The sequence below is a fragment of the Lygodium microphyllum genome, chromosome 21 (assembly GCF_053477565.2).
Source record: "Lygodium microphyllum isolate KBCC chromosome 21, Lygodium_microphyllum_v1.1.10, whole genome shotgun sequence".
NCBI classification, from domain to species: Eukaryota; Viridiplantae; Streptophyta; class Polypodiopsida; order Schizaeales; family Lygodiaceae; genus Lygodium; species Lygodium microphyllum.
In genome coordinates, this window is record NC_141155.1 from 133,448,918 (window position 1) to 133,468,135 (window position 19,218).

Here is a 19,218-nt window from a genome sequence, read left to right on the forward strand (position 1 = left end):
GCAAGTCTATAGAGTAGATATGGTAGCCTTGTTGAACGATATATGAGCCTTTGGGAGGCTTATTGAAGTATGAATGCAAGGGTGATCAAGCTCATCCCCAAGTCTTAGGAACCGCGCCTCAAACCCATAAATTGTCACTCGCTTACCATGCTCAATTTTGCTCACAAGGTCTTGGCCAAAGCACTAGCATTCCAAGCCAATAATCTCTTTGCCACAATTATCCATCCAAAGAATTTTGGCTTTATAAAAGGCAAGTTAATCCAAGATGTAGTGTTCAACCTAATCCTCTCAATGGATTTGGTGCTCAATAGTCAGACTGACTTTAGTCTCATTAACATGGATTTGGATAAGGCTTATGATTGCGTAAGTTGGGGCTTTATTTTGCCTCTACTACTTGCATTGAAAGTTGGGTAGAATTTGTAAACCTTGTGGCCTCTCTCTTCCAAGATGCATTGGTAGTGATCAACATCAATGGGCAATTCTCCACAATGTTTGCCTTGAGGAGATCAATCAAGCAAGGGTGCCCGCTAGCTCTATTACTATTTGCCTTGATAATAGACCCCCTCTTACGAAAAGTAGACATAGCAATACAAGTTGGCAATATTAAGGGATTGCACCTACCTAATGGTTCACAAGCTTTAGTTCAATTCTTTTTTGAAGATAATGCCGAAGCAAATATTTGAATCAACAAATTCTAGTTGAAGATGAAGAAGTGGGTGGATGCTCCATTCTCCGTAATAGGGAAAGTGAGAATTGTAAAGAATATGCCCTCTTGATCATAGTGTATTTGGGTTTTCTACTACCCTTTAGCCCTATAGCATGGTGTAAGGTCGAGAAAGCCATGAGGATTTTTCTATGGTCTCACCAAGATAGGAAGATGGCACCCTAGATAAGCTAGGATGTTCTTTTAGAAGAGAAGAGGATAGGAGGTGCTGGCTTAGAGGATTTGGCCCTTCAATCACAAGCATTAATAATTAAGCTTATGAGGAGAATGAATGGTGAGCAATCATAGATGATCATCCTCCACAATTGGATTGTCTCTTGTAGATTTCATGGTGCAATGTGGAATGAAGCCCATTGGCTAGACCTCATAGTCAGAGTGCATGTATGTTTAAGAAATCCACAATCAGATGTTCCCTAGACTTGGCAAAAGGTGCTTAAGAATGCCAAGTGGAAGTGTAGGGGGTGAGAGTAGGGGATTCCTCATTAGAGCCCAGCATATGGTTGTTTCCCTATGCCTTTGAGCACGATACGGTCCCTAGACCGTGGTCTTGGCTAGATATCTAAGCAATCAACAACAAGTTTGGGTTGAATGAGAGGGATAATAAATGGTTGGAGAATGTCTTCCTCCAAAGGAAGGAGAACTAGTCTTCATTTCCCGTAAGAGCTAATGATAGTCCTTTGAAAGACTTGGCATCACCTTTAGGGAAACAATTATAGGCCTACCAATCTCGGAGAGACTTTAAGGTTGCTTCTCTTGCTATTCTCATGAAGATGTAGTCGTGGTGGAAGGAGTTTGGAACCCCTTGACGAATATAACCACATGGAAGAGGAGAGCCACGAGACTCTGGAGGTCCACCCCGCCCTATAGGATCAACTTTTTGCGTTAGCAACTTATGTTGAAAAGACTACCCTTGCATGGTAGGTTGAGCAACAGAACAATAGTCTCACCAATGTGCCCCTTACATGGAAGTGTGGAGGAAACATAGAAACACCTATTTTGGGGGTGTTCGAAGGTGAACTCCCTATGGAAAGCAACAAGATGATGGCTGTGACATGCTAACCTGAAGAAATGACTTTGGCATGGCTGTTGCCTTCTTTGAGGAGTAGTCTCACCTTGATGGTAACATGTGGAAGCTACTCTGCGTATTGTGTGGAAAATTGTAATCAAGCTTATTTGGTCAGGAAGGAACAGAGTGGTCTTTAGGAAGGTGGGTAGGATTTTGTTGGACTTGAGTGTGCCCCACCTTAAGCAAGAGATGCTCAATATAGTGAGTTCACTCAAGAAGAAAGGTTGGGTGTTTAACCTTCTTTTAGGAAGTTGTCTCTTAAGGCATAGGCCTCATCGCATCCATGGGATGCTGTAAACCTTTCTATCTCATACGGTATGAGAACGCATTGCGAAAAAGTGCAGAGACGGCAGCAGGCCAATTGTGTCATGATCGCCTTCTTTCCGTGAGAAGGATCGACCGCCCACAAATTGTGTCGTAGTTTCACAGAGAGTTTTTCAAACTCACCGCACGAAACCCCTCTACGGACAACAATGCCGCTGTCGATGGACCGTGCGTGTCTCTGGTAACAAGTAAGAAGAACAATGGAGATCGGTGACAGAACAGTCGGTTTCTCGCTTCTGCTGTTTAGTGTCTCTCTCTTCGCATACTACACATTCTGGGTCATCATCCTGGTGAGTCACTCCAGCACGCGCTCATGCCTATTCCTTCATCACGATCTGTATTTTTTCCTTGATAGGGTGATGTAGTCATGAAAATGCTCCTAAATCATCGTGGCGCTCACACCATGAACAGCTGCAATCGACTGCACCAGAAAGAGTACAGCTTGTCATCATGATGTGGATTTTTTCCTTAATTGGCTGATGCAGTCAATTAATATGCTCATGCATCGTTATCCTTTTTATTATATTTCAGTCAGGTATCTAAGGGTTTTTCTGATTGTAATACATTCTTGTTATACAAGACATGATCTGTTTTGTATCAAATCGTCCCTCATCTCAATTAGCTGCAGATGTAATAGTCATACGTGTAAGGTAAATGTCATTATGTACACCATTCTGCCCACTCTGATATAGCACACAAAATCAGATTGTTCATTATACTCGTAGCGTTGTTCACATGTAACTTGATCTGCACATCCTACTCTCAGAACAAAAACCAGTGTAGAATACTTAATTGAGGGAGCAAGCTATCATTGTTGCAATCCTCTTACTTTTACGAAAGCTGTATGTGGCAGATCATAGGAATCAACCAGAAGCATGGGAGTAGGACACTGGTTAAGTGGAGTGAAATCTACCTATCAATGCAAGTTCCCTGTAAGGTGGTGATTGGAATGCGAAGGGAGAAATTTGAGCTTTGAGATTCAAAAGGAGAAATCACTGAGCTCTGAAGACAGCAAAGACAGAGTGGAATATAGACACCAACCATGTCGAGTGAGAAGAGAGGATTTAACACATTATCAAACCCATTACCCACGTAAGGTGCCCTTCCCCTCAAAAAAGGACACCATGGTTGGGAACTTGTCCAAGGGTCAAAGGCACAGCCTTATCCTAGCACCTCCCATCCTAACCTTATTTAGCAATGGAAAGCTTGCAATGATACGGCAAATGCCGAGGTGATGCGAAAGATTGATTCCAAATTCCCCTTTCAACTGCAGCTATTTCCCCACGCATCTACTTGTTGGGCACATCTTATTGATTGCTATGGATAGGATCATACATTATGCATAAATTTTGATCCTGAACTCTAGGAGCTTACAAAGAACCACAAAGATGGGGTGTTGAGGGGGAGGAGGAAGGGATAGTGAGGTGTGGGAGGTGTTGGAAGGTTGGGGGTCCACTTGTAGAGGGGGCCATTGAGGTGGAGTGTAGGTTCCACTTGCAAGACATCAATCTTGCTCAGGGACCTTTCCTTTGCTTGTGCCCCTGCCTTGACATTGCTACTTTTGGCATCAAAGCCTTGTAAGTCATGAAGATTCCCTACTCCATAAAAATGGCCTCAATTCTTTGTGTGGTGCTAGTGAGAAGGGTGGAGTGAACATAGTCTTGTGGAGCTCGACACATGTGATGGGAGAGTGTCCCATAACCTAGATTGCTTTTTAGGGTACCCTCCAACACTTGTAGTAGCAACTGGAGTTGCTCATTAAAAGGATGATGTGTTGTTTCGAAGTACTCTTGAGCAGCTTCGAGCATCAAAAGACAAGCCATGAAGATGCCTTGCCCCATAAAAACGGTCTTGACAATTTGTGAGGTGTTGATGAGGAGTGTGGAGTAAAGCTAGTCTCATGGAGGTGTCCATGAAAGGGGAGCGTCCCATGACTTGTCCAAAAACTAATAATTTGAAGTACTCAGCATCAACTAGAGTTGCTCATATGAAAAGATAATGTGCTAATTCACCGAAATGGGTGGCAAGAAATGCCAATGGAAGTGGAGAGGCCTTGAACGAGTCACATTGAAGGTATCCAATTGGAAAGGGATGAGTCAATTTTGGGTCCAACTAGATGATGATAGCGACGAGTTATCAAAGGCACCATTAAGTACTCTTGCCAAAACTGAACATTCGGGTTCAAAGGCTTGAGATAGGTAGGCTAACAGCAAGGAAGGGAGAGTTGAAAGAAGAGGGAAAGTAGCTGTTGCATGAAAGACCTTGCGAAGATAGTAAACCTTGAAAAACTCCCCACAATCCTTTCAATTCTCTTTGAAGCTTATAAAAGGGCTAGGGAATCCACATCTATATCATTGAATTGGTAACCCCTTTGAAAGGGGTAGGGGTCTAGGGGAACCACTAAAGTATACGGTGGAGGATGTGAAGGAATCTGTGGGATGGACGGTAGCTTGAGGGGTGAGGCAATGGAGAGATATTGAGGAGGACCCTCCTCAATGAAGTGGAAGCAAGCCGATAAGCTCACTCTCTTGATGATGTGTCCAAAGGATGGCTTGTGAGGTAGCATTGTCTATAAACTTAGTGTGCTTGGTCAATATGTATAAAGTTGTTAGTAGGGTGTCTTGTGTTCAGCATTTTATTTCAGTACTTGTTTGTGCTTCCATTGTTGCACCACTTTTGCCATGGTATCAGATTGTAGGATCTAGGCTCTTGGTGCATGTCTCTCAGCTGATTACAGGCTGTCTACACCCTTGTTGGCTTGGCGATTGCTACTTGCTGCCATCACCTTGTTTGCCCCCCCGGAGGCTGCGTTTTTGCACCAGCCACCTGCGGTTACCTATTTGCTGCATTTAATTCCGGTTGCCAACAGGTTGCCTGCTTTTTATGCTGTTTACCTTGCATTTTAAGCAATAAGTGCTCCGTTTTTTGCATATCTTGCTCCTAGAGGTTGGGTGGCAACATCCATTACCATAGACAGTGTTTGTTGGCTGTTTTCAATTTTCTGTAGTTGATTTTTCGTGGTTAGCTTGTGAATAATGCGTGTGAACTCTATTTTTGTGTAGTCTATGTTGTTTGGTTGGCTGTCTTCTCTTTGTCTACCATCTATATTCTCTTCTTATCCTCTCCATATGGCTCCTCCATGCACTTCTACATATGATAACTTACATGGACTTGACTATCTTACTTGGAGTATTGTGATGAAAGTTTGGTTTGTGTAGTAGCGGATTTGCTACATTGTTTGTGAAGCTATTCCCCGTCCTTAGCGTCCTTTTCTACTTCCGGAAGATTTTGATGAGGACAACCATGAGGAAGCTGTACTTACATGGGATTCGGATGATGCACGTGCCTATTTTACAACGTCTGAATTACATGGGACCCAGTGTCACCACTATGGAAAGAAAGGTCCTTTACGGAAGGATTGCAAAGAGTTAATGGCTTCTAGGAAGAAGAAGGAGAAGACGACGAAGCGGGCTGTGGACTCCTCCGACGATTCATCATCTACCTCAGACTTAGACTGTGATCTTTTGGCCAAGGAGAAGTCCAAGGTGTGGAAAGGATCAGCTTCTTCGAATCATGGGAAGGGATTAGTGGTCCCTTTCTCAGTTGCTTTCTAGTGGTGGTGATGAGGCATTCCTTACGACTCTCCAGTGCCAGAGAGGGAGTGTGAGAGGGTGGTGAGATGGGGCAGCCGCGCCTCATCTATATATCTATATAGATGCAGAGGATCTAGAGAGGGACTTTCCTAATGCATTGATTGAAGTCTGGCAGGTTCAAATCTTGGAGGCCGGATTAACATCTAGGTTCATGATAGGCCGATTCATTGACAGAGAGTAGGTTTGGTTCCTAGTCATGAGCTCACATGAGGGGATACTATGGCGGTCTGGCCAAAGGTGGGGAATCCATGGTCACGTATGTTCCAGAGGCATTTTTGACTGGATGGTCATGTATGCTATTGTGCAACATTGGGATAGACATAGAGATATACTATGATCTTCTCTATTTTGAGGAGCTAGTATGGTCGATCTCAACATCAGGTTCTCTCCAAGGCACCTTGGTGGTGGCTTGATTATCCACTCCTTGGGTATCCATGGTTCTACTTGGTGATTCTATGTTGTATGGTTTATGATTCATTCTCATCGTACCTTTCTATTGTATTAGATCACCCGTGATATGAGAGGGTGTCAATAGATATGTCAACTCATGTGTGAGTCTGTACATGTAGAGGTGGGGACATTATTTAGGATATTTAGGTATTTTTATTTGTGTCATTTTAGGGTCATATTGAGCATTTATTGCTGGCCAACCAGCATTAAATGTTGGTCGACCTGATCATATTGAGGACATATTTTTGTCCTATATATTCAAGCTTCTCCTCCTCACTCAGTGACTCATTTGCCATCACACGTGGAGACTTCGTGGAGAGAGGAGCCAATGCTGTTGCCGAGGCAGCCAGTGACTCACTGTTGTATGCGACTGTCTTGTGTTGGATATATGGATTCCATTTCCCGAGTATATATTTGAGTTCTCATCTGTATTATGTTATTTAGTGTTCTTTCTTTCCCTTTTTCTTTTGTCTCGTGTTTCAATAGTCTGTTGTAGCATTTGTTTACGCTTTCATTGCTACTCCACTTCTGACACATCTTTGTGTTTATAAGGGAGGCTGTTGTCTCATTATGGAGGTTCTAGTGAGGCCTCTACAACTTCAAAGAGGGGTGATAGGAAAAAGAAGTTAAAGGCCGAGTGTTATCTCTGTGGTAAGAAGGGCCACTTGTGGAAGGATTGCAAGGAGTTAGTAGTCTCACGGAAGAAGGAGAAGAAGAAAAAGTGGGATGCAGACTCCTTCACTGAGTCACATCAGATGTTGATTTTGTTTCTTTGGCCACGGAGAAGTCCAAGGTGCAAAAGGGATTTGCTTCTTTAGATCGAGGGAAGGGCTTGGTGGTCCCTTCCTTTATTACTTTCTAGTCCAGGTGATGCGCTCATCCTGCACGACTCTCTGATGCGAGAGAGGGAGTGTGAGAGGGTGGTGCGATGGGGTAGCCAAGTCTCATCTATACAAGAATACAGGTGCACAGGTTCTAGAAAGGGACATCCGTAATGCATCGATTGAAGTTTGGAAGGTTCAAACCCTGGAGTTGGGATCGACATCTAGGTTCATGATGAGCTGGTTATTTGATAGAGAGCGGCTTTGCTTCTTGTCTTGAGCTCATGAGGGGACACTTTGGTGGTCTGGCCAAAGGCAAGGAATTCATGGTCACATATGTTCAGAGGCATTTTTGATAGGATGGTCTTGTATGCGACCACAGGACATTGATGACGGATACAGAGATATACTATGGTTCTTCTCTATTTCAGGAGCTGGTACAATCGACATCAACCTCCCATTCTCTTTGAGGCAGCTTGGTGGTGGCTTGATCGCCCATTGCTTGGGTATCCATGGTTCTACTCTAGTGGTTCTATGTTTTATGGAGTGTGATGAGTCCTTATCATTGTAATATATCAGATCAGCCATGATCCGAGAGAGGGTGTTAGTAGGGTTGTCAGCTCATGTGTGAATCAATGAACGTCAGTTAGAGTTGGGCACACATTATCATTATTTGAGGCATTTTATTGTGATTTATTTGTGTGGCATTTTATGCCAATCGGCAAGCAGTTGCTATTTTAGGCCTATTTCATGCCTATTTATTGTGGGGCTCCTCCTCTTCATCCATCATCATTCATTAGGTAGACTTCGTGTTGGAGAGAGGAGCTGGTGCTAGTGCCCACGCAGCCAGTGATTCACTATTGTACGTGACTGTCTCGTGTTTGGTATGTGGATTCTATTTCTTGAGCACATCTCTGAGTTCTCTTCTTTTGCAGTGTTCTTTTTTTTTCTCTCTCTTTTGTCTTGTGTTCAGCAGTTTATTTCATCACTTGTCTATGCTTCCATTGTTGCACCACTTTTGACACAAGTTGGGTAAGGCAATAGGCTAAGAGATGGAAGTCCAAATCCAAAACATGTTAGATTGGTGGACTTCCGCTAGAAAAATTCAAAAGTGGAGGGTGGGGAAAAAATGACATGGTGCCCACACCGGTAATAGGCACTAATTTAATGTCACGTATGGTGATTGAACCCTCATTAGAATGTAGATCTTGGAGCCAATCACATATGTAAGTAATATGACTGGAAGCATTGTATCCACGAGCCAAGGCTTCTTAGAAGATGCGTAATTTGAGGGAGAATCCTTCATTTGATGGATATGAAGGAAGATTTGACTTGTTCATAATTGTGGGAGCAGATGTGGATGAAGAGGTGTGCTCCTTTGCTCCATCTTGTACATAAGATGAAGGCGAGAGTACTTCTTTCAACACTTTTCCTTAGGAAAGAGTCAAAGTTGGGAAAACCCTCACACGCGTGTACTATTTCAGTTTGTCATCTCCTAGTTGTGAGCTCCTTTAGAGTTTGATGGAGGTATAGGAGCTTTGACTATTTTAGACCACTTTGTTATGTGCATTTCTTTTCCAGTTGTTTGGACTTGTGTCCACACTGGCTATTTTTGTGTTTCCAGCCCTTTGCATTTCTTGTTAGTGGCTGGACAGCTAGTTTATAATGGCCAGTTTGGGGGCAGCTGGTATTTTTGGTGGGCACCGGTAGTCTCAGCATTTATTGCAGGTCAGCCAGCATTTATTGGACCACTTGCAGCTGGTGGGCCAGTTTTGTCAGCCTTGGCCTATTTATAGCTTTACCTCCCACTAGCTGGTCATTATCTTTTGCAGATTGGACAGCATGCTTTGAATTCAGCCTCTCCTCCGTCTCTGGTGCTGTTGTTGTCATCAGCCTGATTTGGTCCTCCCATTGACACCTTGGGCTGCATGTAGGGATTGATTAGTCCATCATTGCATCCAGCCTTCTTTTCAGATTCAGTGTAGAGTTATCACTTCATTCTCTTCTCTCTTTGTAGTCTTTCTCTCTCCTTGTCTCTCCTTGTCCGTGTTCAATCCCCAAAACCACCTTCCTAGCTGCACTTTCCTTTCTCTCTTCCACGTTCCTTTTGAGTACCTCCCCCAAAATCTCTCAAATGATTTGGGAGTTCACCTCGATGGTGTGCCTATACTCCTCTTTGGAGCCAGTCGAGACAATGTTCTTAGATGAGTTTGCTTCCTGATCCTACTCCTCTGTTGATCAGTCGGCAGCTCGGCGGTGCATGCTTTCACTCTCTTCCTCATCCCTCTTCGTTTTGAGGCTAACGCAGTAGGCGTCAACCACCATGTCCATTGCTTTGTCATTTTCAGAGCTTCTCTCCTCCATGTTCTCATCCTTCATTGCCTGTCAGCTTAGGATCACTTGACCGATAGTCCATGCATTCTCATCTATGTGGTTTGAAGGACTAGGAGGATAGTACATGGCTGCCTCCATAGAAGGAGAGATAATAGCAAATTAATGCAATAAACTGCAGTTACTTTCCCACTAATTACTTTGACTTGCCATAACCCTCATTACACTTAGTGTTATCTTTTATTAGTCATCTCCATGAGTGTGCGATTCTTTCTTTCAGCCACTTCATTTTGTTGAGGTGTCATCCTCATAGTGGCTCGATGTGTAATGCCATGCTCAAGCAAGAATGTCTCAAATGCATGAGACATATACTCCCCCCCTCGATCTGTGCGTAGGGTTTGCCCCTTCAAACTTGTTTTCGCTTCCAATTTTAAGACCAAGTGTTTGAAGAACATAAATATATCCAATTTGGCCTTTAAACCATACATCCAAGTGTACCTAAATTAGTAATTGTTAGGTGAAAACTGATCCCCAAACTCTCATGTCTTGACGATTGGGTAGAGAGTATGAGTGGAAGAGTGTGTCATAATCTAATAGATCTCAAAACGCAGTAGGCAGCACTAGAAGATGTTTGACAGCAATAAACATAGTTCTTTGATGGTTGGATCAGTGAGAGGTGGGAAGGCAGAGGCTAGGAAAGCAAAAGGCAAGATGTTGATAATGTGGCAGTTGGCGATGATGTAGATTAGTCAAGTTCGGGTTTTCTAATGATGTGGCAGATTGGGCAGCAAATGGATTAACAAAATGCAGCCGACATATTGCAAAACACAAGCTAGCTGCTACATGGGAGGTTGGCAACAGACGTGGCAGCTAGCAACAACTGTGTAGGTTTGTAGGTGTTAGCAGTGATTACCTTGTATGAATGCCACATACATCATCGCCAGAGTTGTTTGCACAAGAAAAACTCTCACTTGTAGGGGCTGATTGTATGGATGTAAACAAACACTTTCATGAAGTGATGTGCCTAGTATCCCACTATCAAAATACCATGTATGTTGGGTTTCAGTAGCATTAAATGTTGAATTAGCCATAAACATTTCATAGCTACAAGTCATAAATGCATAGTCCCCCTCAACTAAGTTGGTTGTAGCATCACCATCTAAAGACCGAGTCGTTGATTTTTCTTGGAGTCTTTCTTTTCCTTCGCTAATCTCTTGTGGCATTTGTCTATGTAAAATTGTGTGAAATTGGGAATGAGACAAGCAAGATGGATGAGAAATTGCAAAAATTTTTAAAAATCCCCCAATTCAAAATATTAGGGTTTTTGTAAATTTTTCCAAATCTATTGAAAATGATGGGTAGGGCTGAGAATATCATGAGCAAGGCTGAAAGAGGTTGTGTGTGCAAGGCTACATGCAAGATTGTGTATGGGACTATGTGCAAGTTGAAAATAGCAGCAGCTCCTCCTCCTAAACAACGTCTCTTCCAAAACAACAATTTCTCCCTCCAAAACAACAACTCCCTTTCCTTTTGTTGGTTGAGTGGACTTTGCGTGGGTGGCACCGACTGAGTGGTGGAGAGACAAAAGCTAGGTGTCTAGCTCTGATACCAACTATTGGAAATGGAGAAAGAAAGAGAGTGAACACAAGACAATGAGCAAGAGTGGACAGTAGTTTCACACTCAAAAGATGCAAGTACTAGAATGATAGAATGAAAGTATAATAAAGTCTTAATTAAGTTATACGTATCCTTAACTCAACTAGAGTTAATTTAACTCTAGAGTCTAGTGTCACTACTTTTAAAGTCCTAGAAAGAGTAATCATTGACACTTTAATAAGTGTTCACACCATTCAAATTACATGGGGCAGTGCCCATAATTGACTAATTCTAACATGAAGCTCTCTTCCCTCTACCATTAGAAGACCTTTGCCCATTGTATTACCCTAGAGAAGAAACTTAGGATGCTCTTAGTTGGTGATATTCCTTCCATGAAGGATCACATCAACAAGATGGATGATATGTAAGATGATTTTGCATCCCTTGGTTGGACAATACCTTTGGAGAACATGGTGATGATTCTTCTTACCTGGTTGTCATCTCCAAAGTACGACATTTTCTACACTAGCTTTCCTACCTCCATGGTTAGTGAGACTCTTCCTTGGGAAGAGCTAGCTTTGCTTGACTTGGAGCATGATGATTGAGCTAGAGATATAGGAGCCAGTGGATTTGGCTCCACAAAGGCTTTTACATTAGGTTTTAAAGGGGAAAACAAGGAGAAGAAAGAGGAGGCTAAGAACAAGAAGCAAGATGATAAGAAGGATGAGAAGAAGTCAAAGCCCAAGTGTCCACATTTTGGGAAGGGCACTTATCTAGAGAAGTGTTGGGAGTAGTACCTCCATTCGAAGCCAAAGGAAGGTTCAAAAGATTCAAAGGCCACTTTAGCTACTACAAAGACTATTTTCGTCCACTTGTTTGAGGATACGACACTTTTTCTTTCACTGTGGAGATTCGAGAAGCCTTGGCTTGTGCACAGTGGAGCCTCTTCTCATATGACCTACCAACAGTATTGGCTTTGGGATTTTTGCTCCTAAGGAGCTTTGTTACCATTGATGACATGGGCACCTAAACGTTGACTCCATTAGACAGGCTGCTCGTTTTAGATTTTTTCCTCATCAAGATGTTATGCTGTAGTTGCTTGCGGGGTTACTACTCCAGTAGAGTCGGTACATATCGACTTATGTGAACCTATGCGCATGGTCTCCTTGGGAAAGGCTAAATTTCTAATGCTTATTGTTAATGATTTCAACAGGTACGTTGTCAAAAGATGATGTACCGGCAAGACAGTAGGGTTTGCGGGGAGGGACACAGAGTGAACTCGGCAAACATGGAGAAGAGAAGAGAAGAGAGAAGAAACTCTGATGAATGGAATGAGGAAGTTCTGAATCATGGAGTGAATGTGATACAAGGGAACAAGGGTGCCGTAGCACAAGGAAGATGATGAAGACAACCACGAACCATGAACCACAATGTCCTCCTGAAGGGGTGTGAGGGTAGTGGAGAGGTTGGAGAGAAGAGGTGACGGACTGAATGAATCAGCCGTGAGGAATGAATGAGAGAGTGGTCTATAAATAGGCGCAGTCAGTCTAGGATGGCGCCCCTTTTTGGGGCTGCAAACCCTAAACTCAAAACACAAAAATGCAAACTGCGGGTGAAGGGTTTCTTAACACCCCCTCTTAGGCCCAAAAAGGGAAACAAGAGAAGAGGGAGATGGAGATACAAAGCTATATGCTGAAGAATGCTTATACAACAGGTGCCACTTGGACAGTGTCCCTCGTGGGAAAATTGTTAACTTGCCCAAGCGCCCTAGTATAAAGATGATGAAAACATGCAATGCATAGAAGGAATGTTGGACTTTGTGTGGTGCCGAGAACCATAAGAATATCCCCGTACTCAATCTCGGGAGGGGGACTCCATGCTGACCAAGTGACCAAGGCAAGAAGATGTAGAGGACCCCTAAGATCCAAGATTTCCATCGCAAAGGGAACCTGTAGTAAAGTACAGTAGATAGAGTGAACTGGAGAACTAGAAACTCAACCTCGGGAGAGAAGCCACTAGCTCCGTACATCCATGCTGGAAGGAAAACAAAGGCCTCGTCACCAAGTCGTGGGTGAACCTCTGAGGTCCCGATCTAGGTGGTACCTGAAGATCCTGGGTATCAGTAGAAGAGATGACTAGTCGAAGACAGCCACCCGAAGAAAGTAGAGGATGGGTGAAGAACTTCATGTGGAGTAGGTTCCCCCTCTGAGGTGGGAGGTAGAGGGGCCCTCGTTGAAGTCAAAGAAGAAGTAGATGCCTCCTCTGAGGGCAAATAAATAACATCTCCCTGCGAATCCCCTTCTGAAGTAGATAGGAAATCCAAAAACTCATGGATCACGGACTCCGAAATGTCTAATGATGAAGGAAGTGCCCTGATCGTGCCGAAGAAGGTATCTGGGGTGCCAAAGAGTGCCCAGAGGTAGCCTCTCGAACCTGAGTAGTCGAGGGTGGGGAAGGGTGGGGCTCAGAATGAGCAAGAGGTGGGCAACAATCGCTATCTCTCAGTGGAGCAGACTGGGTAGCCGAAGAAGAGGAAGGAGTTGAGCAGCCACTGTCTCTTGAAGGAGTAGATTGACGAGGAGACAGTATCAAATAATCACTGTTTCTCGATGGAGCAGATTGCAGATCCGTAGGTCGTGGAAGCCAGTGTACCTGTAAATAAGTGGGAGAAGACTGCCGTTGGCATTGCGACGATCTCCAGGAGGTCGTAGCGCCAATCGATCCTCCATGTGTTCGAAAGGACTTAGTGCGCATTAGATGCGTCTTATTGCCTTGAGCATAGTACTCTGATAGCCAATGCAGAACGATCTTTGTGGCCTAGAAAGGAGAGGTGGCACAAGGAGTGCCTGGTAGAAGACGCATGTACTCTGGAGGGGTGGGAAGCAAAGGTCAATATCGACAGTCTTCGGTGGGATGACCGTTCGTGCTGCAATAGGAACACCCAGTAGAAGGGCAATTTGTCGAGGGAGACACCATGGTACCAGTGTGCCTTGCTGAAGAAGGAAGAGGTCAGCCACCACCATGAACCACGAACTGCAATGTCCGCCTCAAGGGGTGTGAGGGTAGTGTGAAGCACGAATCGCAATGTCCGCCTCAAGGGGTGGGAGGGTAGTGGAAGGGTTGGAAGTGAGCTGCTAGTGGGAGGAGGATGTGACCAGCAGTAAGAGATTGCAACCAGTAGAAAAACGCAGGTGAGGAGAGAGAAAGACTAAAAATACAAGCAACTGGTGAGAGAAAGACTAAAAACGTAGGCAGGATAGCTTGCAAGAGAGAGAAAGACTAAAAACGCAGGCATGACAGCTTGCAAGAAAGAGAAAGACTATAAACGCAGGCAGCAAGAGAGAGAGAGAGACTAAAAACGCAGGCAGGACAGCCTGTAGGAGAGAGAAAGACTAAAAACGCAGGCAGCAGGACTATGATGACGTGGCAGGTTGTACGGAAGCAGGTCTGCACAGGAACAATAGTCGCTTGGCTGGAATCAGCTCCAAATTGTGTGAAGAGGGCTGGAAATCAGGTGCCAACTGATGGAGACAGCAATGGACAGCTTCGGCTGAGATGTCCTCCGCGAATGGGGTGTGGGCAGCAAGCTGAAACACCTGAAATCCGCAAAAACGAGATTTTGATGCAGCGGAAGAAGAAGAGAAGTGGATGCCGAACCCGCCACCGGTCTTTGCCTTTATTGGAGTGGAGGATCTTTGCCGCTGTTTGAGCAGATCCAGCTTTGATACCATGTTAAAAGATGACGTACCAGCGAGACAGTAGGGTTTGCGGGGAGGAACACGGAGTGAACTCGGCAAACATGGAGAAGAGAAGAGAAGAGAGAAGAAACTATGATGAATGGAATGAGGAAGTTTTGAATCATGGAGTGAATGTGATACAAGGGAACAAGGGTGCCGTAGCACAAAGGAAGATGATAAAGACAGCCACGAACCACGAACCACAATGTCCTCCTAAAGGGGTGTGAGGGTAGTGGAGAGGCTGGAGAGAAGAGGTGACTAACTGAATGAATCAGCCGTGAGGAATGAATGAGAGAGTGGCCTATAAATAGGCACAGTCAGTCTAGGATGGCGCCCCTTTTTGGGGCTGCAAACCCTAAACGCAAAATGCAGAAATGCAAAAACGCAAACTGCGGGTGAAGGGTTTCTCAACATACGTGTGGCCATATTTCTTGGAATATAGCAATGAGGCGTATTTCAACTTCTATGAGTGGAAGATGTTTGCTAAAAAGCAATCTCCTTTCGAGATTCAAGGTGTACGAGTTGACCATGATGGAGAATGTTGCTCTAAGGTTTTGACAAGCTTTGTAGGGACTCCGGAGTATGATGTTTGGATGGAGTACTCCCATATGAACACACCTTCTAAGAATGGTGCGGTGGAGCATGCCAATAGGACGATGCTTGAGATGACTCGATTCATGTTGGAGCCTCGTGGTTTTCCTTATTGCCTTTGGGACGCGGTGGTTGCTAAATGGTTCATATTTGCAATAGGTCTCTGACTTTTGGCATTACAACATATGATTCCATACTAGGCTTTCTTTGGTAAGAAGCCTTTCATCTCTCATTTTCGCATCTTTGGGTGTGATGTCTATGTCCATGTGGACAAGAAGAAATGGGGCAAGCTCGACTCAAAGTTAAGAAAGCTTATCTTCATTAGTTGCAGAAGGGCTATAGGCTATATGACCCAAAGAAAAGAAAGATATAGGTGAGTATGGATGTGATCTTTGACAAGGCCTCTTCCCTCCTACACTATTGGGCCCTTCCCTTTGTCAAAAAATAGGACAACATGCATTGATACCATGTCAAGAAACAGTAGGGTTTGTGGGAAGAAACACAAAGTGAACGACAAACATTGAGACAAAGAAACTCAAAAACACTGAAGAAGATGAATGATAACCGAATCATGCTGACACAATGGAGCTGAGCTCTAAGATGATTGCACTGTCCTGGCTGATTAGGCGGCAGCACTTGAAGGGAATTCGCATGGTGAAGGGAGTGTACTGCAGTCCTCTAGGCAGTAGGATATCGAAGTAGATGCTGTAGACAGTAGATGTAAGGACAGCTGTAGAGGGAGCAAAACACAGTCCTCGGGGGACTGTTAAAGTGAAGAATATAATAATCAGCAAGCAAACCAGCAAAACAAAGGTCTCACTGAGAGGAAATAGTGACCAATAACCCAAATCAGCTTCAGATGACTGTCAAACAGCGGGGCGGCCTGCTGCGCTGTAAAACACAGGTGTTGCTGACGATGGTGATAGCATCCAGATGATCTCTGAGAGCGGGGCGGCTGGTTTGGACAGCAAACGCAGGAGAAATCTGCACTAAAGATGAAAGTGTAGGTGGGCAGCAATCTCTGACAGTATGGCAGGGCAACAGCTCCAAAAGACAGCGGGCGGCAGCAGATAGCTTCAATCAGCAGCAGTTGAGCCACTCCAGCAAGAAGCATCCACGGAGAGGGTACCCAGCCTTTTTGGGGAAGTAAGTGGAAACCAAATGGGAATTAAGGAAATGTAATGCACTTAATGACTAGGGTTTCTCAACACTCCCTCTCAGGCCCCACTCTCACACTTGGCCCTAGGACAGCGATTGAGGGTTCAATTAGCTGGAGTTCTTAAACCCATGTTCCTTCAAGAACAGTATAAAAATTAGAGCCATGGCTGAATAGCTGAAGTTCTTAAACCATATCCCTCTGAAATCAGTAAAAATTTAGGGCCACGATTGGTTTGTCTCCAGGGTCCGAATTGTGAGCACTGCATTTGCTGTGTGGAACTGTGAGAAAAAAACAATGGGCCAACTAATAATGTGCCTGTGGTAAAGAAGGCAATCATTGCAAGCTTCTGTCTGGGACCCTGCAGTAAATGCTCCTGACCTGCAGAAAATTGTGCTGCCTAGGACTGCCACATGGCACTGAAGAAATGCCAGGTGTTTGTAGCATATTTGATGTGCCAGTTTATTCCTGGTGTTTAAGCAGAGTTTCAGGGCTTGCATTTTGCATCTATACCATCTCATCCTTGTATTATGTATTAGGTGGTAGGCACCTTACATGGTCCTAGGATTTGATAGGCCCATATGTTCACCAAAATTCACTCCACTCCAGCTGCTGGGCTTTGTCTTCAGCTATGAGGACTAAGGTAGTACTGCAACACTACTTCAATGGAATTTGCACGATTCAATTAACTCCTAAGCTGTGATAGAATGTTGATGAAGTATCTTGGTTGGTTAAAGGTTTGCAATGTAGCAAGTGAAACAGAAAATTAAGCCATGGTAATTGATTGTCTGGAATATTCTTCAATTACTTGATTTGTTGCAAGTTTTTAAAGGAGTTTAGTAATTTTTGCATGCTTGAGGACTCTCATTAAGCTTCTTACCTTTCCAGTTTGTGGTGGTTACAACATCAGCATGACCCTGTTGTTCCTTCGTTTTTGCAGCCTTTTGTTGACGAGGACCACTTTGTGCACAAGTATTTTCTCCCCCAACATTATGCAATCATCATTCCCACATTTGCTGGCGTGGCACTGATATGTTTTTTGATGCTTTTCATTGGGGTGGTTATGTTTAAAGGAAGAAACCCCAAGCGCAAAGCAAGTTAAGACACTCTTTCAAGAGATTGTACAAGTATTGCTGTCATATCCAAAGGATGTTAGAGTGAGTACAGAAGAAATGAGAAGACAATGAACCTCTTTGAGTTCTTATTTGTATACTGAGGGTTGGCTTTTCACATCTGCTTTAGATTGAGAGTTTGAAGCATGTAGTGGGTTTTTTACTCCTGGACTGGAGCTGTCTCGAATTTTTGGAAAAGACTTGTGTGTCTAACATTATTCATCTGATTACATTTCATACCAAGCTGCCTATGCTTGATTCATTCGGCAAATTTTGAACTTACTATGAACTCATCCTGGGGTCAGATTATATTTGTAGAAGGTATTTGATTGATTGCCCTCACCATATATATCGACGGAAAGCTTAGGTTAAATATTTGAGGCTGCCAGCTAATAACATAGTACATTTAAACCATTGTCTTATGGGATGATGCAGCAATCTAACGTAGCAAGGTGGAGGTATCTTGACGTGTCTCCTACAATGTTGCATGAAGGGCTTGTAGTGAGCATTGGGTTTCTTTTTTTTGGGGGGTAGGGGGGATTGTGCGGGTAAAAGCATGCTATAGGAGTTGGGGGTTGGATGTGTTGTCTCCAAAGAAGTCTCCGAATGCACTCTAGTTAGGTGGGTCTGGGTGCAGCATTCCCTTGCCCTTTGGAGTGTCTCCTTGTGTAATTTGGGCTGAAGTGAGAAGAGGTCTAAACTTCTTGGATCCTCTCTACGATGTTGCATAGATGTCAACCTTCCTAGAAAAGGTAGTGGTATTCTTGTAGATCTCATAATACATGATGCAATGACATATATAATGATTCTTTGACTTCACCTTGCTGGAGCATATATGACATTTGTGATCTTTGGGGCTATCCCCTCTTATCTGCATTGAATGTTACAGGGAATGCAGATTTATCCAATGGAACTCTGAACACGATATGAGAGACTTGCATTGGTATAAGTTGGATGTGTGAGAAAGCCATTTGGGAAAATATGTGAGAAATGTGTCTTGAACGAGCCATCTTCGCACCTAGAGATTGTGGGGTTCGGGCCCACCGTTCTTTTTAGCCATTTGGGAAAATATGTGAGAAATGTGTCTTGAATGAGCCATCTTCGCACCTAGAGATTGTGGGGTTCGGGTTCACGTTCTTTTTGCATCTAGTTTATGGTGTCCATTTTGATCACTCTAGTTAGCTTAGAGCTCTTTAAAGGTAGAGAAATCAAGGTTGTGATTGAAGGGCAAGAATGTATTTAATCTCATGGTCTGCAGTCCTAAGCAAGTGTACATGTGGGCATGCCCACCTTGTCTAAGTGTGCATGCAAAAGCAACAATAAGCTGAGAAAGAGAGAACATAGAGAATATTGATGATGAAAAACAAACTGCATATAATGTCCAAGAAGGCAGATTGGCTCCTACATAAATGCTAAAAGGAGGTACGATGAGTGAGGGTATTGGATAGAGGAGGGAGGAGAAATCTAACCATGAGGAGAGGAGAGAAAATGACTAGCTAGAGAAGCAAATCAAATGACAATGAAATCGAACATGATGATGAGGATGGAGTTGTGATAATTAACAAAAGGGAAAGATGGCCAAAATGGCTTGGAAAAGGTAAAACTAATTGTCTTATTTAAAAATAGGTGAGAGACCACAAAAAAAGGTCAGAGACCA

The 19,218-nt window shown here is 43.7% G+C and overlaps 1 protein-coding gene across 1 annotated transcript; it reads left to right on the plus strand.

Moving 5' to 3' along the window:
• The first annotated feature begins 2,032 nt into the window (after positions 1 to 2,032).
• On the plus strand, positions 2,033 to 17,863 carry DPMS2 (dolichol phosphate-mannose biosynthesis regulatory protein-like protein). Its single transcript, XM_087662193.1, has 2 exons — positions 2,033 to 2,404; positions 17,390 to 17,863. Exons 1-2 carry the CDS (start codon positions 2,315 to 2,317, stop codon positions 17,549 to 17,551), a joined length of 252 nt encoding a protein of 83 aa, XP_087518319.1. The 5' UTR covers positions 2,033 to 2,314; the 3' UTR covers positions 17,552 to 17,863.
• The last annotated feature ends 1,355 nt before the right edge of the window (positions 17,864 to 19,218 follow it).

Bases quoted from the DNA above. Each gene is read 5' to 3' on its own strand.
- DPMS2 (XM_087662193.1), top strand. From the start codon at position 2,315: ATGGAGATCGGTGACAGAACAGTCGGTTTCTCGCTTCTGCTGTTTAGT. The intron at 2,405-17,389 runs GTGAGTCACTCC...TCGTTTTTGCAG, and splicing joins CATTCTGGGTCATCATCCTG to CCTTTTGTTGACGAGGACCA.